The sequence below is a fragment of the Lutjanus erythropterus genome, chromosome 11, assembly GCF_056507025.1.
Source record: "Lutjanus erythropterus isolate fLutEry1 chromosome 11, fLutEry1.hap2, whole genome shotgun sequence".
Taxonomy (NCBI): domain Eukaryota; kingdom Metazoa; phylum Chordata; class Actinopteri; order Lutjaniformes; family Lutjanidae; genus Lutjanus; species Lutjanus erythropterus.
This window is the reverse complement of record NC_139327.1, coordinates 37012253-37037924: the sequence shown is the minus strand read 5'-3', so window position 1 is coordinate 37037924 and position 25672 is coordinate 37012253. Positions and strand designations below refer to the sequence as shown.

The 25672-nt window shown below is 40.1% G+C and overlaps 1 protein-coding gene across 1 annotated transcript in view; it reads left to right on the top strand.

Annotated features, from left to right (window-relative positions):
• Positions 1–2008: 2008 nt before the first annotated feature.
• LOC146319448 (polypeptide N-acetylgalactosaminyltransferase 10-like) overlaps positions 2009–25672 on the top strand; it is a 96705-nt gene continuing 73041 nt past the window's right edge. Inside the window, exon 1 of the mRNA XM_084730044.1 lies at positions 2009–2282. Within this exon, the coding sequence (XP_084586170.1) occupies positions 2124–2282 (159 nt within the window). The 5' untranslated portion in view covers positions 2009–2123. The remainder of the gene's footprint in view (positions 2283–25672) is intronic.

Sequence of the window (25672 nt, the reverse complement as noted above, 5' to 3'; positions counted from 1 at the left end):
ATTAACATGACATTGACATATATACATGAATGCTGCATTTGCATTTGGATTGTATGTTAACATTGCTACCATTTTGGGCCTGTCAAGATTGGCCTGTGAACAAATACATGTAAAAGGGGTAGCATTTTTTTTTTATTAAAAGCACCACATTTACATTTCTCAGCAGTGTTTTCTGGACTAAATAAACTAAACCTGACTTTCAGTCGGCATGAGGGTGAGTAGATAATGACTGAATTCTCATTTTTGAGTGAACTATTCCTTTAATGTCTATGCAAAAATCAAGGGAAAACAGACTTCTTCAAACACAGAACAATTATTTACTTCTTTGTTTACTAATAGTTACGAACCTTCACCTAACTGGTATCTCAACGTTTGTTTTTTGTTAGCAGCAGGACAAAAGTGTTTTCTGAATTTAGTGAGTGCTTAAACTGAACAGTGTCAAAGTTTGTTTTTCCTTCTGTCGAAATGAGAAACTGCATCAAGCTTGATGATGGTAATAAGAAAACCACAGGAAGTTTAGCGATTTAACCTTCAAAACAAAAGTATCAATTCTGGCATTAGCAGGAGAGGAGGAACAGGAAGTCTTTGAGCAGAACAGTATAAATCAAAATACTCGAAAAACAAATAATGAAACTGACAGTGTAGTGGCCAAATACTTAAATGTACCTATAAATATGGAGAACGTCTTAAAAAATGAAAATTTACTTAAGCGAAAAGAGGTATTTATATGACTTTAAAAAGAAAAAAAAACATCTCAGTCCCAGAGCAGTGCCAAGCAGTGATAAATTACCACAGAATGGGAGCTGTGCAGAACCTGAACTAACAGCATGGGTCCTTCCAAACTGTGAGGTAGACACTTTCTTTGTGACTTCCCACTGGCTAATCACACACGGTGCACAGAGCGAGTGCACACTGTATAATTTGGTGGATTGTTTTGACACCAGCTAAGCTCTCATTTCACAGCATTCAGGGACAACTGGCTTATAACTACAGCTGAGTTTGAATAGACATTTTGAAGGAAAGCTGTCTGCTGTATTGTGTTCTGTCATTGTTTAGTTGCGAGATGGATTTAGCTTTTTCTGTACTACAGATTTTCTTTGATTGATTAAATTTATGTTAGTGGTTGTGGTGAATCGGTAACTTTTAAAACATGACCAGGCCCATTAACAAAGTACAGCTGTTCACACTATCAGTACCCATATTATATCCACATTGTAGTTCTCATACATCTTTTTTTAGATTTATTGGCCAGCTGTTGATCTTTCTTATTTTATTTTTATTTTTAAATGGTTTTAATTATTTTTTATTGGCCAGTTGCTGTCTTAATACACTGTATACTATTGTTATTATATTCTAAACGGTTTTAACTTGTGTATTATTTATGTATCTGTTTACTTGTGTGTAATGTTTTATCTTTACACTATCCACATCCAGTTCATGTGGCTGCAACTTTCATGACTCATGCTCGGTGTAGCACATTGTGCTTCCATCTGGAATAAAATGTGCTATATCAATACGTTTTTCTTGCCTTTTTCTTCATTTTTTTAGTCATGGTTTTATATTTCATTTGAACCCATTGCTGTTTGCATCATGTACATCGTGTTTTAATGCTGGTATTGTTCATGTTTTGCATATTGGGGAAAAAAGAGAACAAAAAACAAACCGTGTCTAATAAAATTTTGATTCAAAATCGTAGAATTAACTTTAATATGACATTATGAATGCAAAGGAAATCCTTCAACCGTTGGGAATATTTTCCATATGTATGTAATTCCATGAGCATGCTGTGAATTCTCAATTTTTAATTGTGAAACTAGACTCCAGTGTTTAAAGTTTTCTTGACTGAATATAGCGTCAGTTTAACCTTTACCAAACGCTCTGTGTTTACAGGAAACATGCTACTTACTGTTTGATTGTACAAAAAAAAAAAAGTCAAACGCAACGTTACAGGCTAAGGGGGTTTTATTTTGAAAGTCATGACCGGATGTCGCGTCTGTTAGGGTATATCAGCTGTCTTGAAAAGCAGTGCGTCCCCACAGTCAGAGTGAAAGTTGTCTCCGCTTGGAGAAGCGGTTGTAGTCTGGACTCGCTAGTTGCCACCGTGCGTTTTTTCTCCCGGAGAGATGAGGCGGAGAGAGAAGAGGCTGCTGCAGTTCGCCGGGCTGCTCATAGCGGCTCTTCTGTTCCTCCCAAACGTCGGGCTGTGGTCTTTGTACCGGGACCGAGTGTTCGACAACTCGCCCGGCACAGCGGACGGACCGGGCGGCATCCTCTCCATACAGGTAAGAAGAGCTCGGTTATAAAACTCCGCGCGTCGTTGTTGTTTTTCCCACCGAAGTCTTTGTTACTTCAGGGAGAACAAAGACGTGTCGCATTTTTATCGAGCGCCTCCTCATTTTCTTCAATTCAAAGAACCCTGCGCCGCTCAGGAGTCGAAAAATCTGAAACAACTCATGCGGGCGACTTCAGCAGTGACAGAACCAGAAATCAGTTCATTAATTTAAAAGATAGTAGAGTGTGTCTGTGAAGTACACGCGTTCAGCACCAGTTCAGATTCAGCACCATGGAGAGCGCCCTGGTAGTTCCAGTCATACTCTGGTTCAGAATTACAAAGAGCGCCTCGTTAAAGCCACTGCTCGGGTTCAGCACCACGGAGAGCGCAAAGACTTCAGAAGAACAGGCAAGACAGGCAAAACTAAAGTGATAAAACACGCAAATGTCCAGTCAGGGGACACGGTTTAAGATTATGATCTAATTCTGGGAATTTTCATTTAAATTCCTTCTCATTATTACACTCAAAAGGCTAAAAGTAACATGGGAGATGGTAAAATCTGTTATAGTTAAAACTGGTTTTACAGCAGGTTTCTGTTCTGCAGCACATAAGAAAAAAAACAACAGCTCTCCTCCTCAGACTTGAGGAGGCTCAGGCAGGCTGCAGGAGTGCCAGACAAGTGCAACACTGCAATAATAAATGATGACAAGTCCTACACTGAAAGTTAGTTTGTCAATATTTAGTTCAGCCCGTTACCCTGAAAACAAAAGCCCACTGCTCTGAAAATACACTCTGGAGTTGGACTTGAGTGACTGCTTGACAGATTCTATTATATTACTGCTTAATTTAACTGTTATAAACATCTACTCCTTCTAAATGATTATTATTGATTTCTTACGACTCATACACAGACAATCATTCAGCAAACATTCAGCATTAATTTTAACTCTAACATGAAACTGGCAAACAATAACACAAGTTATAAATAAGTATATTACAGATTTCTCTTTTAAATCAGCGGTTGTATGTGTGGTTATTGTCATACAGAGGTTATTGTTCTAATGTAACACACCGAAATCTGGAATGAGATCCTGTATGTGTGGAAAAATTATCCAAGCATGTATCTGTAAGCCAGAACGAGTGCATGTAAAATGTATCTACTGATGCATTCCTGTCTGGGGTTGCGTATTGGAACCAGATCAGTAAATGAGTTATTGTTTTGATCTGGATCTGAAAATCCAGTTTAACATCTTCATTATTTGCATAGTTCTGAAAGGTCATGCAAGGGGGAAGGTTGCCATGGATTTTAAAGGCTCCATTGTATAGTCCTGCTATTGATTCAGTGATTTCCTTTGTGGTGAGAGACCAAATCGGGAGACACAGTCAGATACTGTTGAAAGAATTATTGCATGTAGAGAGATGTGTCAGACAGTATGGGTGAGATATGGTCTGATCTCGTTATGAACATACAGTAGCAGTAATTGTAAAGATTTCCAGCAGCTCCTTAAGACAGATGAAGAGGCACTGAATGTTAAGAGGTTAGATGCTCATCTGCTGTGCAGTAATGTGAGCCGCTGGTTTTATTTGCTGCTCGGTGTTACTGATCTCTGCTCCAGACAGGGTGGCAGTTAGGTGCGCTGCATTCAGCATGTGTGATTCTCCTTTGATAAGCAGCTGTGGACGGTTTCGTTTAGTGATCGTGTTTTAATTGGTGTTAAAACCTCTCAGCATCTGATCTGCAGCCGTTGCCATGGGGAACAACTGAGGCTGCCCCTGGTTATTAGCACAATTGATCTTTCGGTATGAAATATGAAGATGAATGAGAAACAACCAAGACATGATCAGATCATAAAGTGATGTCTTTGAAACTGCTTATTTTGTCTGATCAACTAAAAGATAAAACAGAGTAAAACAGTTTAAGTCACACTGGGGAAGCTGCAGCCAGTATAATCAATCAGTAATGATTTTTGTGATGAATGAATCTTCAGCTGATAAGAAAGCTAAGAGCTAGTCTGAATAAATCATGCTGAAGTACTTTACGTAATTACTGCTGGATGTGTTAGGTGCCTCCTACAGTCGAAAAAATGCTCATATTAAACATTTTGCTCAGATAATTATTCTTAAAACACGCCACATCACATCTAGAGGATCATTGACATCATCACCACCATCAAGTTGCCGTCAGGTGTCTGTTTACACTGTGAGCCACCCGTAGCTCCAGATCTGATTCACAAAGTGTGAAACAGCCACATCTCCACTTTAAATGAGCTGAAAATGGTAAAATTTCAATTTGTCTGAGGGATCCGCTGCATCCACTGAGTCAGACACACACACACAGTTTTAGTGAGGATGAGCAATTTCATTCATTGTGTGCAATATGGTAAATGGATTTGCATTTATATAGCCCTTTTCTAGTCCATCGACTACCCAGAGCGCTTTTACAACTACTAGTTACATTCACCCGTTTGCTCACACAATCACACACACACACACACAATCACACACACACACACACACACACAATCACACAAACACAATCACACACACAATCACACACACACACAATCACACAAACACAATCACACACACAATCACACACACACACAATCACACACACACAATCACACAAACACAATCACACACACACACACACACACACACACACACACACACACACACACACACACACACACACACACACACACACACACACACACAATCACACACACACACACACACACACACCAGCCATTGGTGGTAATTTGGGGTTCATATCTTGCCCACATTACTAGTGCTACTGTCATCCTGCTGTTCGTGCTACTCTCTTTGCTGTCACTCTGTATTTTCCAGTGTCCGTCTTTGCTCCTCTGCATCTTTGCAAAGTTATTTTTAATTTCTTTATCCTCATGTCTGTCCTTGCTTGTATTTGTTTGTTGTTGTGCTGTGATTCACTCTGCTTTCGTTGCTGTCTGCCTTTTGCTTTTACCGTAATTATGGTAATTGCTATAACTTGTTTTTTTTTTACTTTTAATATTTTTTTTATGTTGCCTACTTTACATCTGGCCAGGTACTATGGATGAAAACTAGTTTTTGGCTATGCATGGCATTATTACAGAAATGTTTAATATGCATTGTCCCTGATAAGTAAATAACATAAATAAATAAAGGACTCTTAGACATGCAGATTTATGGAGTCAGAGATCAAACCACCAATTAGTGGATGAACCACAGCCGCCCCTGCGGCCCCCAAATATACTCACATTTGTTTATAGTGTGTTTATTTAATTACAGTAACTCAGAACTTTTGCTCAGCGTGTCCTCACCAGAGAAATGTGCATGTTGGTCGAATATGCAAGCAGCTTATTGCGACTAATATGTCCGGTTGTTGTTAGGTTGTGACCTCTAGTTGGCATAGTAAGTATGACAGGAGAAACACAAGGAGCTAGAAAGTTGGCCTCTAAGGAAGCACAGAGTTATAAGCATGGGCGTAATGTCACATTAGTTATGTCAAGTGACCTACTTAACGTCGTTAAGGTCCGGTAAGCCCGTCACTGCCGTTACTCTCCAGTAATGTCATTTTGGGAGTAATAGGCAGTATTACAACTTGTTGACAGACTGATTTCATGTCGACAAAATAGGTTGTTTGCCAATTTCACAATATGATTTTTTCGATGAAAAACATGATGATATATCATGAATAATATGATATGACACGCCCCTGCTGTTGTGCACTTGTCCTGTGTATGGTGTAAATGACAAAGTTAGTGTGAGAGTCAGGATGTGATCTTTCTCAAAGGTTCACCACCACTTTTCTTAGATTTCTCAGTTTCTCATTGTTTTAACAGAGCAGATGACAGAAGACGAGAAAACTTTATTAGACTTCATCATAAGGACGACTAACTGACTGACTGGTTAATTTACTGGACAGCGAAGTGTAGGTCTAGTTATGCTTTGTTTGTTGAGATAACATTTTGAAGAAGAAAGCATTCATCACTGTCACTTTGAAAATCAGTAATACTGCAGACTTGCTTTAGTGTTTCAGTTGATTTATTCATTTCCCCCAGTTCTTAGTCATTTATCCCCAAGAGTGCCTTTGTGGCGGTGTTGTATATTGTAAGAATTTAAATGAAAAATTCAGGTGCTTTGTGATTGTGAGACAAAGTTCCATTTGATATAATCCTGAGAGAACATTTTGCATAGATTGCCTTTAATATCCCTCCAGACTTCAACATCATAAGGACAAATTATATAAAATCTCTTTATTTGTGGGTTCAAGATGAATATTCTGAGAGAGTGAGATCATAATCACATTTATCTGTTTCAGTGTGCAGTGGTGAGTGGTTAATTTGGTTCAGTTTGTGGTTTAGACATATGGAGGGAGGAGGATCTTCCTGGTAGGTTGTTAGTTTAATACTGGCTTAGCTGATGCTGTTAAAGGGGTACAAAGTCTGTTCCACTTCAAAGTAGTTAGCAGGGAGGAGGTGGAGCGGGTCGTCCACTAACTGCAAGATTGGCTGTTCGATCCTGGCTCGTCTTCTCCACATGATAAAGTGATCTTGGGCAAAACATTGAGCCCCAAATTACTCCCGACGGTCAGGCCAGCAGCTTGCATGGCAGCCCACTGCGACCAGCGTATGTGAAGTGTTTGATAAAAGCTTGTGTCTTAACTTAACCACAGAAGTGTCAGATCAGGAAATGCAGTTAATTTTTACAACTGATTTGTGATGGCTATGGAGGGCACTGACAAATGATGTTATCCTGCCCTCTGCGATCAGAAAAATATGACACTCTGAAGGGTTATTAAAGTGTTTAGTTTGGAGGAAATGCTCAATAATTGGTTTACACAAGACCTGTGTAAAATCAGCCTCATCATCCAGGGTTGCATTGCCTCTGGATGGCTTTGTAGATCTACCTAGTGGCGTCGCTAGGCCTCACTTCTGTACGATGGCTGCCAGGGGAAGCTCAGGCAGGTAGCTGGAAAACAGGGCTGAGAGCTGGGAATTAGCAACTGAGGCTGGGGCAAAGGGGGTTAAGAGACAGGGACTGGAGCCTGAGCAGGCAGAAGTGGGCAGAAAAGGGAAAACGGCATCAGGGTAAAGACACCAGACATCAACGGGACAATTAGAGACATGTTGGCAACAAAAAGTCTGGAAGCTTAGACTAATTGATGTAGAGACTACGATCTGAAAGAGTGGATGTGGCAGGGCTGGGTATTTGTAGAAGTCTTGATTATGGAATGAGTTGCATCTGGTGGGGCTCTGCTCTGACTCCAGCACACCTGTCACCAATCACACACACACACACACACACACACACACACACACACACACACACACACACACACACACACACACACACACACACACACACATTTTATTCATGTAGCATTTAATTATCTTGAAAAAAGGAGTTTGGCACTTGAGGTGTCTATATTTGTTTGTCGTTTCAGACTCTTGCAATTTTTGGCACATTGCAAAGTTTATACACTGGAGTTAACACAAACATCTGTGTCATAGGGCTTAGATGATGTTGTGGAAAAGGAAACTGGTTTAACACCTGAGGCACGTTCAGTCTGAAAACAGTGCACAGCGTTTTGCTACGGTTTCCAGATTGAAAGGCACATTCCTTCAAAACGGTGCACTAAAGTGTGCAGTGGGCTTTGAGATATGTTTTCTCTTGTTTGGCGGGTGTGCCATAGGTGTTACCCAATCATTTTCTGTTTCAATAAATGTTTTGGTATGTTTTGTCAGGGCTTCACATTACCTCAGAGAGTGATACTGGATTTTTTTAAGTGGTCTAAGTGGTTTTGAGAAGCACTGTATAGGAAGCTAAACAATGTACTGCTGTGGACAGGGCCAGCAGCAAAACATATTTTAGACAAGTTAAAAAAATTAATATCGTGTACGCTATATTTTCATTGCTTTATATTGCCATCAAACAGCCTTTCTCCGACAGGGAAATGAAACTGTTTTATCACTGCTGTCAAAGCCACCAGACTCCGAAAACAGTAATTTCACCTCACAGACGTTTCTGATCTTGTTATACTGTTTAGTTCAGTTCCAAACTAACACAATAAAAGATAGAAGTCACACAACAACACAGACACTCAATCTTTGAAAATATTCTGAAACTATATCACAAACTTAAACTGATATTGTTTTTTAGGTGACTTAAATACTGCTGACCCTGTCCACAGCTGTTCTTTGCTTAGCTTCCTACACTGTTACTCCTTGTACTTCTCCAAACTGTGAGCCAACACCCAACTACATAGGTAATACACTGACTATGGAGAAGTACCTCATTCAATCCAACTTCAAAAGCATCCAGACTAACCCTTTAATGTGCCACTTTTTCATTGTCAGCGAAACACACTGGCGACGCTGCCAATCTATCACCAGGCAGCGCCAACATTTGTCATGCATTAGATTCTATTATTAACCCAGAACCTCTTTTACACAGCTGGAAAAAAGGCTTCGAGCATTCATCTTCTGTTCTGGTTTTTGCTTGTAAACTTTTAATAGCAGAAGACAAATGGAGCAGAGGACAAATGAGAAAAAAGGAAGAAACAATATGTGTGTTTGTGTTCTGTGTTTGAGTGCTCCCTGTGGGCTGTTATGGCTTCACTGAAGTAGATAAAAATCAATACCCTTATCCCATTCAGCCTTTTCCCACATATGTCTTGTTAGAGACATTTGTAGCGGATATTTTGTTCCCCTTGTTGGTTTCTGTGTGCTTCACAGTGCTTAAACCATCAGAATAAGATCAGAGTGGATTAAATACAAACAGAATGAGCTGCAGTCTCATTCATACACAATGTCTCCCACTGATGCATTAGATAAAATAGAATACAAATGAACAGCATTCATACATTTTGTTTTTTAAAGATGTATTTACCCAGGGAAGGCAGCAGTCAGGGACAAGAAGGCTTTTGCTTCAGCAGCATCCCTATTTACATTTATTTGGCTGTACTTTTTCCACAACTAGTTCGCTGCTGTTCTGTTGCCCTCAAGCATTTTAGCTCCAGGAATTTGCAGTTTAGGATTCTTTGCTTGCTGCCTCACGGAAAGCTGCAGCAGTAGTCAGCTTTGATTCACAGCAGGTGACACCAAGTAGTGCCAAATAAGTGTCAAAAAGTATCCAAACATCCGCTGAAACTTCTCAAAGCACTCCTTCAGCTTAATACACTTCTTAATCCATCCTTGACCCACATGCTCAGTATGTCCAGAAACTCACTTCTTCTTCATCTTTATTAAATATATCATGTCCTCATAGCGCTGAAGCTTGGCCAGAAATAGAGTATTTAGACTTTTATTGGGAACATAACGGTTGTTTGACTACAGCTTATTTCCTCTGCAAGGAACCAGCCATCACACTTTTCAGACTTTTCCACCAGCCATGGGATGTTTTACAGAAAATACCTGTTTTATGTCTTTTTTTTTTTTTGAGAAAACTCAATCCAACATTGCTTTTGTGTCAGTTTAACAACTTAATAACAATTTTTTCCCCAGTGATACATACTGAAACATACATTGAAACATGCAATAAATGGAACAAAAACAACTATAGGAACTTAACAGATGAGTTAGAGGTGTTGGTAACATTTGTAGAGAAATCCAAAGATGTTTTTTTGGAGAAATTCACAACAACACTAACATGGGAGATAAAAGAAAGCGAGTGGGCTGAGATAACGGATGCACCGTATCTGGCATCCGTTGTGTAGATGCAATAAACAAGAAGCCACATGGATTAAACAACATTGCTTGCAGTACTGTTATCTACCGGAAAAGTGAAAGTTAGGACAGCTTAATGGTTAAAGTTTATTTCAGATTTTGAGAAGTTAGGATACTTGTGTAATAAACATTTCCTGTTTTCAGTAAGGATCGGAACATTGATTCAGGAATTCTTCATCCTGGCTTCTTTCCTTAATCAGGTCCTAACCCTAATTACCATGGTTACCAAACGCTTAAGAAAGGATCTGCAACTTAGGAAGTTTTTGCAGCACAGTTCCAGATCTCTTCAGGCCAGTCACAAATGTTTTGTTGTTTACAAATGGGTTTGATTCAGTGATTGACAGAGGAATATAACTAATCTAGTGGTGTGTTCTAGTATTCATACTACCATACTATATAGTATACCAGAAAAAGACTTATTATGTCCCAATGCATAGTATATGAAGTGCACATACACCAAAATACCAGGATGTCCTACATCCGGTTAGATTTTGCAGTATGCAAGCCAGCACGCTTTTCTAGCTATTCTGACCCACGGACCTCTGTGACAGATGTATGTTCCAAGCACAAAGCTTAAAGAGGAATTAGCATGTCCCAATTATGTGCATATTGCACACAACAGTATGTGCTTCATAAGTACAGGTGCAGTATGTATTAAACATACAAAGGAAAAACTGCCTGCTAAATGAAATTGTGAATTGTGAACCCACCAGGCTCAATAAACTCAGATAAAACTGTCAAACTAGGTAGTGCTGATCGAATATAAACCAAGATTCACCTTTTGTTGCTCTGATTCGTTGTGGCTCTGTCCAGTTGGCAGAGGCGTTCTGGCCCGTGCCTGTCGAGAATGCCCCTTGGAAATGGAAAATGAAATGAATGAGAGGCTGCGGATGAATTTATATCTGTGAATTAGTCTGGCAATGCCGGACTCCCCTGTGCTTTGCATGTGGCGAACATGGCGTCATCCTCCCTCATTCCTGTCCCTTCCTCTGCTCTCAACTCCTCCAAATGGGGATTTGAGAGAGAGATGCCAGGAGGAGATTAAAGGATGGAAGAAATCTAAGCCAGACATCCTGGCTCACTTCAGTGTCATTTTGAGGAAAACTGCAATTAATCACGAAGAACAGCATCTCTACTGTTTTATAATGTGTAGAAATAATTAAGTATTGACTGTAGCTCCTGTACTGATTATAGATTTACTCACTGTTGTGGAACAGTCAGCACTATTCCTTTAACTGACCCATCAGATAACACCAATAACTAAACAGATACACTTTGAAGTATTGTAGCCATCTGGTAAAATAAAAAAAGAAGAAAACCTTACGTATATCCTTGTTCCTCCACTCACTGATGCATTCAAGGAATTGGACCTCGATTGATTTGTGGGTCGGGCTGGAGGAAGGCTTAGTGAGAATGGGAGGAAGAATAATAAGCTGAATGAAAAGCACTCATCGATGAGCATGAACTTCTCACCACACCTCGCAATCGGTGATATGAAACCATTCACTGATTAAGTTGTGGTCAGGAGTGTGAAATTGTTCAGCGTTTCATCCCACACAGAGCTGAGCAGAAGCACTTTATGTATTCTCCGTGTGAGTTGATTTTATTATTAGATTCTAAATACAAGACTCTCCCAAATTTTGCTGTGAAACAAGGTAAAAAAATGAAGAGGCAGAAGTCTTGTTTGGCGTGCTCTTATTTAAGGAAAGATGGCCTTGGGGTAAATTTCCCCCACACTGCACACACCAACGTGGCTAAATGCCTCTCAGCAGCACGCCGACAGCTCTTTGTGCTAAACCAATTTATTTGCTCCTCTTAACCATTGATCGCTGTAGTAGAAGGGATGGAGCGACCTGTCTGCGGCGCCAGGGCTGAGCACAACGCGGCACGGCTCTGCCCAGCAGAGCAGAGTGAAGTCCGTTTCAAATGGGGAGATGTACAGTATGAAGCGACGCTGGAGGGAGGATTAGGTGAGCTGGTGTCCTGGAGCAGCCCAATACCGAATGGAGCCGAGCTCAGAAGCAACAAGCGGAGACAAGTCAGTCATCTGTGGTCTGAATTCTGCTGACAGAGAGACATTCACATGAAAGAGAAGACTGACACCACTGCTAGTCTGTCATGTCACCTAGAGCTTCATATGTGGCTCTAAAAATACTGACACTGACAAAGAGATTTACTTTTTTTGGTGGCCTTCATTGCTGCAACAGTGATCTGCCTCTTAACTCACATGCATAGACCATATAATATGTAGTGGATGGTAATCTTAGGGGACAAAAGAGCTCACATTCTTTACTCAAGTAGAAATACAGATGCTTGTGTAAAAATGACTCTGGTGACAGTAGAAATATTGATTCAACTTCTTTATTCAAATAAGAGTAAAGAAATAATGCAATGTACTCAAAGTATAAAAGTTATGCATAGTTTTTGTAACATCTATAGGTTTTTAGCATGATGTCAACTGGCATTTCTCTTTTTACATGAGGAGGTGAAATTTATCCCACGAGGAGTTGAAATTACTCATCTAAATGCTCGGTGTATTAGTGAAGTTTGGAGCGGGTCTGTGCAGGCAGAGCGGAGCAGGGAGTCGTGGGGGGCTTATTGCGGCGCCACCGTACAGTATTTTGCTTCTGTTATTCCCATGACTTTGTCCGCCTCAGACATGATAATAAGGAGCTTATTTGAGCAGCTCAGATCAGTTTGGATGGGAGCCAGTGGTCGCTGCGATCCCAGCAGTGCCAACACAGCTGTAAATTACCACTGAAACCCCCCAGCTGGTCCATCACAACATGCTTAGAGCTCATGATGTGTTTTTGTGTTCCATTGTTGGCAGTGCAAAATCTTGTGAGGGTGCATAGAATTTCTTTTATTCTCGATGAGATTTGTCTTAAGTGGTCCCTTCACACAAGAAACATATTTTCTAACTTAGTAGCAGTAGTGTCTGTCCATGCATTCTCTTCTCACTACCAACCCGGGATGATCAGGATGGCAACCACGCCTCTATGTTTTCATTTAAAATGCGTACGTTTTACTATGTTTACACTTTGTGTCCACCCTACACAACCCCTAAAGTGGGGACATTAGGAAACACGGCTGGCCCTGTTTAAGTTTTAAAACTCTGGGATTGCATTTCAGTCTGGAAATGGAGACTTTTGGAAACAATGCGCTCCCTGATTGCATTAATCATGTCAGGGACTGCAGAAGCTCATCTTGTTCACCCATTAAAGGAAAGTAAAGTTTGCTGTTTTCCTGTACAAAACACCTGCAGCACCCAGTTTGATCATGGAGTTTTATGTCTAATAAAAAGTCAAGGAAGGAAGCTTTAAAGATTTGAAGTAATCAGGTCAGTACAGGCTCTTAAAAGCCAAACAAACTCTGTATGTTTGCAATAGAGTGTGAACGTATATCAAAGTGTTCAGTGGCAGCAATTTGAGTATGAATTCAGATATCTGCATGTTTCCTAGTTGTATCCGCCAACAGGTTTTATTAATAACCTTTAAATTGTTCAGGGGCTCTGTGCAGTCTGTTAGCAGGTGATAGCAGGAGTGCATCTAGCTGGAGGTGTGTTTGTGTACAGTTGTGTGCTTTGCTTTTCTCAGACTGTGTTAGTTGGGTCCTTACTTTTATTTGTGCACTGTGTGTGTCCCTTTTGGTGTGCGCTTTCTTGATTGTTTTCTTTTGTTGTTGTTGTTGTTGTTGTTGTTGTTGTTTTACCATATGTGTATGCACATATAGATCTGTGTGTGAACAAAGCCTCCCAGCTGAAAAAGTGAAGCTGCAGAAACAGAAAGTGAAAATATACTTCACAGTCAAAAGTATGTGGATGACCTATGATTGCACCCGCATGTGGCTGTTGAACCTCTCAGTTCAAAGCCAACAGCCTCCACTCCTCTATATTTCGTCTTTTCATCAGACTTTGGAACCTTACTGCGGGGACTTTCCCCCATCCAGCCACAAGAGCATTAGAAAGGACCGACGCTGTTGGGTGATAAGGCCTGGCTTGGTGTGGCTTTCAGTGCTCAGTTCATCCCAGAGTTGTTGGGTGGGGTTGAGGTCGGGTCTTTGTGCAGACCAGCCAAGCAGAGGTGTGGAAATTTCTCAACTGCATTTAGATGCAGAAGTAGAAGAATCTGCATCAATGCAGAGATGTGTTTGCAGCCTACACAAAATCATAGCCATACTGGCATTGATTGTTGATTTTCTGACCTTAAATGGATAATTAAGTTGCATAGTTTTTTTTGTTTTTCTCCATGTTGCAATGCTGCTCTCTTGCATTGAATTGTTGGCAACTGTTAGGTAATGCAAAGAAAGAAAGAGGACCTTTGGTCACATTTAAGATGTGCACTGTAAGGAGGGAAACAAGCTTTCACAGTTCCTTTCTCTGATTTACTATAAATTTGGTTAAAATTTGTGATACACTTAGATGGAAACACAGTTACAGTAAGTTCACATTTGTGTAACCAGCTACTAATGGTAATGCACTTAATAAATGTAAAGAGGAGCATATTGAACACTCTGATGTGACCACTATCCAAATATATGTTCACAATTTGCAATAGTTGATTCCTCTTCTTTTGGGCCTGTTTGCATTTTAAAATGAACCTCTTGTGACTGATGGGATGAGAAATAGGTGGTTGTAGTGATATTTTCTAGAAAGTTAAACCTTTTGCTCAAAGTGCTGCACTCTGCCAAAAAAAGCCACCGGGTGCAAGCGCCTTTCAAAAGAGCAGCTGCACTTGGACTGTTTGGCTGTTTTTCATTGCCCTCTGTGCAGTCAGAAAAAAATGAAACACTGCATGTACAAAATCCATGCCACAGTGTCTGTGTGTCCCTTTCCTTATCTTCCATCTCTACTTTGATTTAATAGTTAAACTCAAAAGAGAGTGACAGCCTTCCTCGTGATTCATCTCTGGTCTTTTCATGAAAACAGCAGGTGGTCCAAACATCTTGTAAAACCAGCGTTACATCACAATCCATCAATATCTGAGCAGGACTCTGAGACCACAGGGGGCGCAGGATTCCATGAGTCCTGGCCTCTCTCTGGTCCTCTGCTTGCTCTCTCCCTCTCAGCGGGACTCTGGATAATGACTCCTTTTGGGAGATAATGGACTGTGCAGTGGCCTGTCTGAGCTCCTCTTTGAGGGAGGGGGTCTGGAGTGTCTCGCCGCAGGAGCCTCCGCCTGGAGGTCCTCCGCCTCAAGCTCATGTCTGGCTCAGACAGAATGGAGAATGAACGCCTAGAGGGATTTGCATCTGTATCACAACAGGGCTGCTCAGCCAGAGGAGCGTTTCCATGTGCTGCTTCTCTGAAAGTGTAGTTAATATAGACGCACCTTATCTGCTTTTCAATGGTATCTTTCATGCGTGCTGATAATGTTGCTCTGGTGGCTGGAAGTGTCACTAGAGGATTGTCTGCTATCATGTTAGCCACAATAACTTAAAAAGATGAGTATTTGTGGAATTCTTCTGCCCTGTAGTGGCAAGTAAATAAATATGAAAACTGACTTCCTGCCAGCAGCACCCTACTGAGATCGTTTTGCAAGATTCTGTTTAAATCGATCTAATTTTTAAAAAACTCAGTAGCTAGAGCATTCATCCTTCTTGCTACAGAAATCGTCTGTCTTTCCGATCATCACGTTAAACACTTGTGATGACTCGTTTTGCCCTGGGTGCTGTCCAAAAAATGTTGACAATACATGGAGACACCACTCCGACTGCCACCACGATTGCCCCAAAATGGCTGCTGGAGATTGTTGTTTGCATGATCCTTTTTTATATCAAGCTTGAGCATTCATTCTTCTTGCTGCAGAGATTGAAGGCTTCTGTCGTTTGTGTCGTTGTGTTTTATGCCTGTAATGACATCATTAAATTATGTTACATGCTGTACGAAACATGGTGACAACATAAGGTGGCACCAGAAGATTGCACCAAAATGGATGCTCAGGATTGCTGTTTGTATGATCCTTTTTACATCGATCTAAAGTTTGAAAAAACAGCAAAAATGATGACATCATTATTTGTGGTTATGTGTGGTACAATATGTGGTGACACAAGGTGGTGCTTTGAAGTAGGATTAAGTCAGTAGTTGTGTTCTTAGGTGGGACATTTTTTAGGATGTGAAACATTTGAAGATACGCCAAGAAATTACGTAACAATAAGCAAAAATACCAATTTAAGCACAGTCCAAAGGGTTTGTATGTTCTACACAGCAACAGAGCATTGTTGGCAAGTGTTTGGACTTATGAGTGGACAGTCCCAGAACTTATTCATCTCTAGCAGGGCCCCTCACCGAACTGAGGAAGGAGAGGGTCAGTTAGTGCACACTGAAGTTTCTTGTTCTTAGAAGAGGCATCAGGGGATTTGTGAGCCTCCAGCACAGATTGACTTGTCTGTCAAGTGGGTGAAGGTGGAGGAGGAGGAGCAGAGGGATGAGGTGGAACAGAAAAGACAGGTAATTGCGTCTCTGGGGTTCGAGGTGGATCTGTCTGTGATCTGACAGAACAGGAAGGTGGAAGAAAAAAAAAGAACAGAAAAGCTTCCTTTTCTCACTGCACAGGAGGAGAGGAAACAGAAAAGGGAAGTATTGACCCACGGTGGTCTGATTCGTCCTCCTCAGAGAATGAATGGGCAGCTCTGTTCTTATCAGACTTACTGCTCTGCTGGTAATACCAGCTTCTCCTCTATGCCAAACAAAGGCAGACCAATAGAAGTCCTCTATCTCTCCTTGTTCACTCCTCGTCATTGTTCAGCACTACAGATCTGAAAGCAGCTGGAAACAAGCAAAGTGTGTCTGTTCAAAAGTGGGTGCTCAGCATAAGAAAGTAACAGTTCCTTGCAAAGGAGTAACAACCTTGGGAGCTGCTATTGACTTTGATCCATCAGCTGCTATCAAAAGGTGTCATAAAGCTTAGCTCTTTTATTTATTTAGCTATTTATTTTACTATTAACCATGTTCTATTTTTTTCTATGAATTGCTGTGCCACACTGTTGCATTGCCCATCATGTCAGAGTTAGCCTACATGCTATAGGAAAAACAGCACTGAACAACAACTTGAACTAAGATAAACACAATCTGTGAACGATCAACTAAATATAGGCAATAGATGATGACAAAAATGTAAATAGTTTGTCCTGCAGGTGGTGCCAGAATTAAAGAAGACTTTGAAAAGGTGCATGATTTTCAGTGTATAATGATAAAACACTATAAATAAGAACATTTCACATTAGAGCAGAGAGCAAACTTGAACAATGCGTACTGTGTATCAAAGCAGCCACAGCAAATGCACAGTTATCAAGTGGTGAAGCTGTTTGGCAGCAATGGAGTGTAGTAAACAGTCTGGGGCGTGCGATCTGACGGTGTTTTGATGGGCCATTTGCAGCATGTCAGGCAAGTAACGGAGATGACATAGGATATATATGTCCATGTAGCAAAGCCCCCCTCCTGCTGCAGTAATCATGACGGTAACAAAGGAGGACCTGGGCTGATGTTTGTTAGAAGGAGGTTGGGGTGGATGGATGACTCAACAAGCCATCAAACTTCAGCGCGGGAGATTTGTTTCCACCTTTTGGCAGCCACATTTTTTGTCCTAGGAAGCTAAGATTTGGCATAGAGGCTTGAGTAATGCCAGTTGGCTAAAAGGAGGTGTGGTAATGGGAGTGGCCTGTTGCAAAAAGGTGCATAACTTCCAAATGGATTCACAGACCCACACAAATTTTTGGGGAAAGTTTGGTCATGAGCCACAGGGCAACTGGCAAATTCATGCTTATTTAAAACCAAGGCCATCGTCATTTCCTCGCCTTTGCATGAGTGTTTATTATTGTATCCATGATCCTAAAGGCCCCCTAACGTTATTCAGGTAGTCATTTAACGAAAACATCCTGCCGATCAGGATGTCAGATCAGAACACTGGTCTATTTGTCATTGTTAAATTTGGAGGACTTGTTGAGGAAAAGGCAGGCTGTTGTTCCCTAAACCAAAAGTATTTGCTCACATAAGTTTGGGGGTAAAGGGGTTGGAATTACTTTGTAAGTCAGGCATGATAAATCACGTCTAGTATATACAAGGCTTTTTATATAGGTAGAGTCTATATGCTGGGTATTCATAATAATTGTATCGTGGGTGCATACAATTTGCATGCTTCCTCGTGGGGTTTGGAACCTATCTCAGGCATTACTAATGCCATGGCTGACTCATACTGTAAACACCAACAGATACTGTGCATCTGCTCTTTCACAAATTAAAACACAAATTTGTACAATGTTGTGATTTCGTGCTCATTTCTGCAGAGAAACGCTCTTGTCATTAGTTTAAATATTTATTGTAAATTGTCGACTTGGCAGTTTAGTTGTGCTCCTGGGAATGCTTCTCACTGCAGTAATAAAGCCTTACAGCCAGCACACACAGCAATATGATAAATAACATACAGAAAGCAATACAAACAATACCTCTGTGGGGTTTACCCGGAAAAGACCCACAGGGTGCTTTCAAACAGAAGACACAAAGCATTTGGAGGCTGGACGGCACCATGTTAAAAACCTTACAATCTAACCTCTGTCTCTGCTAAGTTTACCACTGTGCTTTCATAGAAAAGTTAAAAGGTTAAAGTGAGACCTCAGAGGTCACTGGCATTTTGTCCTGATTTTGCTGTCACTTATTTCTCAGGAGAAAGTTTCTCCCTTGTGCCAAAATAAATCCATTAGAGGAGAGTCTTTTCAGCAAAGGTGGTGCCTCAGAGGTTAGCGTGGCCTTTCCATTCATTGTGGCTTTCACTGGCTTTTGAGGTGTTCGAGACCTTTTGAAGTCTGGTCAGGTACGACGTGTAAGACATTGTCAGAGACCAGTGGGAGACAAAATGATGTAGTTAGTAGACGTCAAGAAGAAGGAGTGTGGAGAAGAGTGCAGCAAAAATGTGCAGCAGGGTAAATCTTTCATATAAAGTGCAACTGAATGCTTGTTTGGCTCCACCCACCATAGTTACCTGTGGTGGACAGTAATGAAGTACATCTTTTGAGTATCTGTACTTTACTTGAGTATTTGTTTTTTTTGGAAACTTATGACTTTCAGTCCACTACATTTTACAAACAAACATTGTACTTTTGACTTCACTACATTTCTAGGAAGGATGTTGTTACTTTTTGACTAAGCAAAGCTTTGAAGTCAGCTGTTGGTGTTTTTTTTACTTTTCTAAAATGCAGTTGTTCACACGCTGTGTTCCTCACAGAAGGAAACCAATATTTAATACAGTTATGTCAGAAAATGACAACAGCTGTCCTTTTTGTTTTCGATTGCATTTCTATGCTAAAGTTTTTATAGGTGTTTCTATAGGGTTAGAATGTATTGATATTAGAAAATGTACCTTGTAATTTGTACTTTTGAATAAAAGCTGAAACTCTAGTACTTTAACTCAAGTAAAATTTTGACTGAGCAACTTTCACTTGTAGTTGAGTAATATTTGACCAGGTGTATCTATACTTTGACTCAAGTACTGGGTTTTTTTTTTTTTAGATTTTCTAGATTTTACACTAAAACTGATGGTCAGGATTCAAACTTTGATTCCTCCTGCCAGGATAGCATTTTTGCAACCCCTTTGGGTTTACAGAATCTTGTTTCTTTCTCAGCTGTCATCACTATCATTGAATTTGTTTTCCAGTGCCATTTTCAAAGGTCCTCCAAACTCTCAAGCCTAGTTACGGATGCTAACCTATGATTGGACAGTCGCTGTCTGGGGGACTGTCTCTGTCCATGGTGCTGAAAGAGTTTGTCTCTTTATGTTTTGACAATATGTCAGTTTGTTTGACCCCCCCACACACACAGACATTCACACACACACACACACACACACACACACACACACACACACACACACACACACACACACACACTCACAAATCCATTAAAAGACTTCAAAGTGGAACTCATAATGTTTATCCCCACCTGGGGACAGATATTTTGTAAGCAGCACACATTAGATGAATAGATGAACGGACCATTAAAAGGCAACATGAAAGTTAATTAGCGATCAGTCATGCAGGTGAAAATGGCCACTTCGCTCTCTGTCTCTTCGCTGAGAGCTGAATGTTTTTCTCGATAAAATATGATTTTCCGCTGAGGCCTGTCACTTATCTGACTCGCTGCCTTGTAATTAATGATTGAACAGTTGATGGAGATAAAACACGGGCTGCGGGGTTCATGGTGTGGCTCCTGTCATGCCCTATTAGCTAGTTTGTGCTGCACCTTGAATATTGATGGAGTAGAAAAGTGCCCAGAGCAGAAAATTTGTTTGTGGCAGCGTGAAGCCTGGTCCCTGTGATGATGGCCATTAAGAAGGAAGCAGCAGAGTACTCAGCAGGGAGGCAGAGGAAGCAACACAAAGACAAGACTAAAGCTTTTAAGAGGTGGGTACTGGTGATGCACTTGATCCTACACAATACAGGCGTGTGGCAGTGTAGATTCACTCCTTTATTTGAAATCCTACCCCACCTGCCTTGTTAGTTGAATTGGATCTGTTTCAAGTGTTGAGTGAATGAGAAAGGGTCAGACAACTCTGGGAGTTTTGTTTAGCATGGCGGACGCAGGGGAGGCAGCGTGAGATAGAAAACGAAATGATGGTTTAGCACACACTCTAAAAAAATATCTAAGACTCAGAGCCAGTTAAAAGCTCCCACAGTGTGATGGCGATACACACATGTTGAAGTTTGAGAAGGAAGGAAATATCCCATCACACGACTTGGAAGCTCAGTTGAACGCTCAAACAGAAGATCCATGGTCGCAGCTTTGCAATGGGTGAAAGATCTGAAATACACCTCACAGCATACATAGTTTGATATGTAAAAGTGGTACGTATAACGGTACGTAAAACCACAGTGACTCTAAACATATTGCTAGTAAGGTAGCTGCAAGGTTACAGTATGATTAGCTGAGAATCTTGCCTACTTAAAGGGTCACTATCTGCAATGGAAAACGCAATTGCTATCTGTTACCAAAAGTGAGTCAAAAAAAAGGGTAATAAAATGTAATTAGTTAATCAAGTAATTGTAAAATAAGATGAAAAATAACGCCCACTCATAAAAATTAAATAAAATCTGAATAGAATACAAAGAGTGCATCTTTCAAGAAGATAAAACCCACTGGATTATTCCAGTAAAAGAAAGATAAATCATCAATCATTAGTTAGTTGGTTGGGGTTTTGTTAAAAGTGGTTGTAGGAATTAATCTTTGACTCTTCTGCAATGGATTTTTCTTGAATGATTGAAGTTTCATGCACAAAGACGGCTCTGGAAAAAACCTTGTAGCTCTTTGAATTCTGAGGGACTGACATTAGACTGACTGACTGCACTATATATATACATTTCTTGTCTTGTATGTCTTGGATTTTTTTTTGATTTCTTGTACTGCATTTCTTGTTATTCATCTGTTCTAGTTTGGTTCCTTCTGTAACCTCAAGAGAAAAGGTGCTCCCTTTAGCTGTGCTCTGGTCTGACACAGAATGACAGTAAATTCAAACTGAACTGAACTGAATTCAATTGAAGTGAAATGAATTGAATGAAAATGAATGTGCCTCTATGGTGGGAAGGAAATGGATGTTCCAGTAGAATGCTGGGTTAATGTGGTGTCCAGTCTCATTTCGTGCACATTAGTGCTGAGTGATTACGACAGCTTTTCTGGGAGTTAAATTCCCCTGGCTGTTTGTTCTCTGCAAGGTCCTCTACATCTGCTGGCACGGTCGCCCCGTTTGAGTTGGAAACACACAGATGGACTCTCGCTTCATGTCAGGTCCTGGTATGACACTTGGGGAGAAAATATGAAGCAAAATGAGAAGAGAAGGATGGAGAGACAACTGGCATTTTACTTAAGAAGAATACCCTGATTCCAAAAACGTTATGATGCAAATGCAAAATGCAACTTCTTTTTGACCTGCATTCAGTCAAAAACAGTACAAAGACAAGCTCTTTAATGTTTAATATGTTGGCATGTGCACCACTGTATTCCATCACCTTTTCTTTTTCAACACTCAGTAAGTATTTGGGATCTGAGGACTCTAATTGGTGAAGTTTTGAAAGTGAATGTCTCTCCCGTTCTTGCTTGATATACAACTTTAGTAACTCAACAGTCTGGAGTCCCCATTGTCATATTTTTTATTTTAAATGCACCACATATTTTCAGTGGGAGAAAGATCTGGACTGCAGGAAGGCCAGTCTAGTGCCTGTTCTGTTTTTATTTACGTTGCACAATGCCTCAGCTTTTTTTTGGAACTGGGGTTGTAAAAAGGTTTAACAGAAACAGAAAATAATGACAACCATTTTCACTTTCAATCTTGCGAGGAAAGCTGCTGTTCTTGCAGACCCAAATCAATGCTGAATAGATATCTGTGATCCTCTCCGTCCTTCATTGCAGCTTGCAGCGCGTTAGCAGCGGCTGCTCTGGTTCAATGATCTCCTCAAACAAATTATTCATAATTGACCACTTACTAACACCACCAATCAAAATAATTAGCCGCTGATTCTTTTTTAAAAGAGATGGCACTGAATAATCAGGATGCTGATTTTCCACAATTAATTAAGCTAAAATGTCTGTAGCTTTGTATTTGAAGTGCCTGCTCTGGCGCAATGAATCCAGACAGTCTGTATTTCAAAACTGTCTGTCTGTGATCATCTCAAACTCAACTGTAGTTACATTTTTTGCATGTAATCAGTATTTTTTTTTTTTTAACATATATAGGAATTAGTTGTTTTTATTTGGTTGCATGCTGCTGCTATCCTCAGATGTACTATTTACATTTTTAGTCCACTTAATGGCAAAGCTTTAAGAATAGCAAAATCTTGACCATGTTGCAACTGTTTAGTCATTAGCAAATATTTAGAACAGGACCGTCAAACAAGGACTGTCAAAAGGTCCGATCTGACCAACTGGATGACTTTGCAAAGTGTGAAAATCGCAGACAAATCATTAATTCTAATTTTACAATAAAATTCACTGCTATGCCTGATATATATATTTTTTTTTGGCTAAAATTGCAGTTATTTTTCTGAAGACCTCTCAGGCTGTTCCTCATCTGTGTTGTAAGCCTTAACCCAAACCCTATATTGTTTTATTCTACCGGGGCAATAGGTTTACTGGTCTGTCCCACTTGAGATCAAATCTGGTTGTATGTGATCCAAAAAACTAAAATTAGCTTGACATCCCTGATTTAGACTTTTAGCTGTGTCCCAAATACATGACTAATTCTATGCATGTTAAGAAAGAAGTGTGTTCATGCTGGAAAAGTGACAAAATGATGTATGTTCAAAACCAGTGCACAAAGGAATTGAAGGCTGCAAAAATAAATCACTGCTCTAAATCTCGTTTTCACTCCCAACATGTCAAATACAGCAGCTTGCTCCATTCCCTTATGCTTCAGACTGTGACGCTGTAGATGCCATCAAAGTCAGCTGATGTAGTCTGAAGAACAAGGGAACAACACAGAATTTTCACGCGGGAGACGGGGGTTCATGTGAAACTTACATACGTAAGTTATATAATGTTATGTTACTCACAACAAGTGTAGGGAGGTGGCAGGAGAGTCTGTGCATAGCTCACAAAATAATACAAAAAATGCAATTACACCTAATGGACAGTGAAAAGGCAACCAAATAAACTGATAAACAAGAAATAGAGAAATTATTTAAGAGCATACAGGATGCTTAAGATGTGCTGGATTATTTACGTTACATTACATTAATATTTATTTTTTTTAATTATCATGGTTTTTGCCAGTTGCATTGGAATATTGGCACAGTGTTTATTCTTGTTTTATACAGTATCTACCACCTTGGCTGATTAGCTTGCCTGTGCCTGAAATGTTAAGCAGACAGGAAGCAGCTGCTGTAGGCACTTTACATTCACATGAACACACACACACTCCCATCGCTCACCGTGCTGGTTTGTTTGACTGCACCGTGGTATCAACTAACAGCCTGGTTAATGGTATTCCATGCAGTCAGACGTGTCGTTTGTATTAACAGCATTTCGCTAATTGCATCCTCCCGTGGAGCTAATTAATTTACCGTTGTGCCCTGATCCTATAATATCTTGAGTCACCGAAAGTCATTTTTTAAAGCGGGGAAAATTTCATAAATGGCTGCTTTTGCATTTTAATGCCGAGTAGAGAATAATAGCTTATGGTGATGAGGGTGTGTGTGCGTGCGCACGTGTGCAACAGTGGTGAAATTGAATGTTATTTTCTAGATGTCAGACAAATAAAAACACATTTTTCCTTTGTGTAAACCGCCAGCTGTCAGCAGCACTTTACAAAGAAAAAAATGAAACAGATTTGGCAGATTTTGACAGCCAAGAGGAAGATAAAGTTGTTATAAAATCTGTTAATCTTGTACAAGTGTGAGTATTTACTGAAAAAAATGAGCTGTATCTTTTATTGCACCAATTATTTTTGAATTGATTATATTTATGGAGGAAGTTTATACTATCCTGGTCTCCTCCAGCGTTTTTAATCTTTTTTCTGTCTTTTTTTTCACTCTCAGTTTTTCAAGGAAACATCTCAAGATTTAAAGGCATAACATCCTTTGTTATCATGACAATAATGCTGACGTTTTTCTGGGTTTTATACATGGTACCCCTGCTCCTTTAGAAAAAACTATTAAAGGTTCTATATGAATCATTTACTCCCACTAGATGTTGCAATAGAGCACCAGAATCTCAGACTGAAAGACTTCATAGAAAAATACAATAATCTTACAAAAATCACAGTAATTTTACCTTGCAAATCATCATAAAACACGCTTCATTCAAACTTGACAGAAACAAAATAAAACTTGCACAAACCATCTTGTTTAGTCTTTCCACTGTTCCAACAATGACTGACTCTGGTTTGGTTGAAGTAAAGTCGTAATTCACGGAGTAAGATGTGAAAATATTCTGGCTCTAAAACTCAACTGGCAGCCACGAAACTGGCGATGTTTTCCTCGGAAGCAACTTCACCCATCAAACCATGTCCACTAAAAGTGCTTGTTTTTTGTCTCTTACAGGCTCAGATTGTTAGTGTCTGGTAACATTATGGAAAGGATCTCTAGAGAGCTTTTCGTCTAACCAGAAACAGCCATTATATCGCCAAAGCTGCAAGACATGGGGGAAAAAAAATCTATGTTGGTCAGTATTTCTATTGCTCCAATAATCATCAACTCTGGTTTGGTCGAAATAATTCCTTAATTCACAGAAATAGGTGTGAAAGTAAACAGGGAGGGATGCACATGTGTGCACAGCCAGACTGGCTACCAAAACAAAGAACAAAGAAGCACTGATTACACACCCAGAGGGAGTGTGACTTCAATCTCTGCCATTACTTCACTATATCTTCACATAGCAAATATGCATCTGCTGCTACAAAAATTGAGAAATCTATAATATATTTACTGTAATAAATCATAAAATGACCATGGTATGTCACCAGAGATTAAGGAAACATGCAAAGTTGAAATACAACACCACAGCCCCAGTGTAATTAGAGTTACAATTAATGCAAAATGTTCGCCAAATGAGTAAGTGTCTGCTTATGAATCATAAGAAATTATTACTAATCTTTTAGAATGAGTAGATGTTTACAACACTTAAATTGAGCAATATGTTTATGGAGTCTGGTGGGCAGAAAGCTGGCAGTATTTTCAGAGTTGTGGGTTTTTG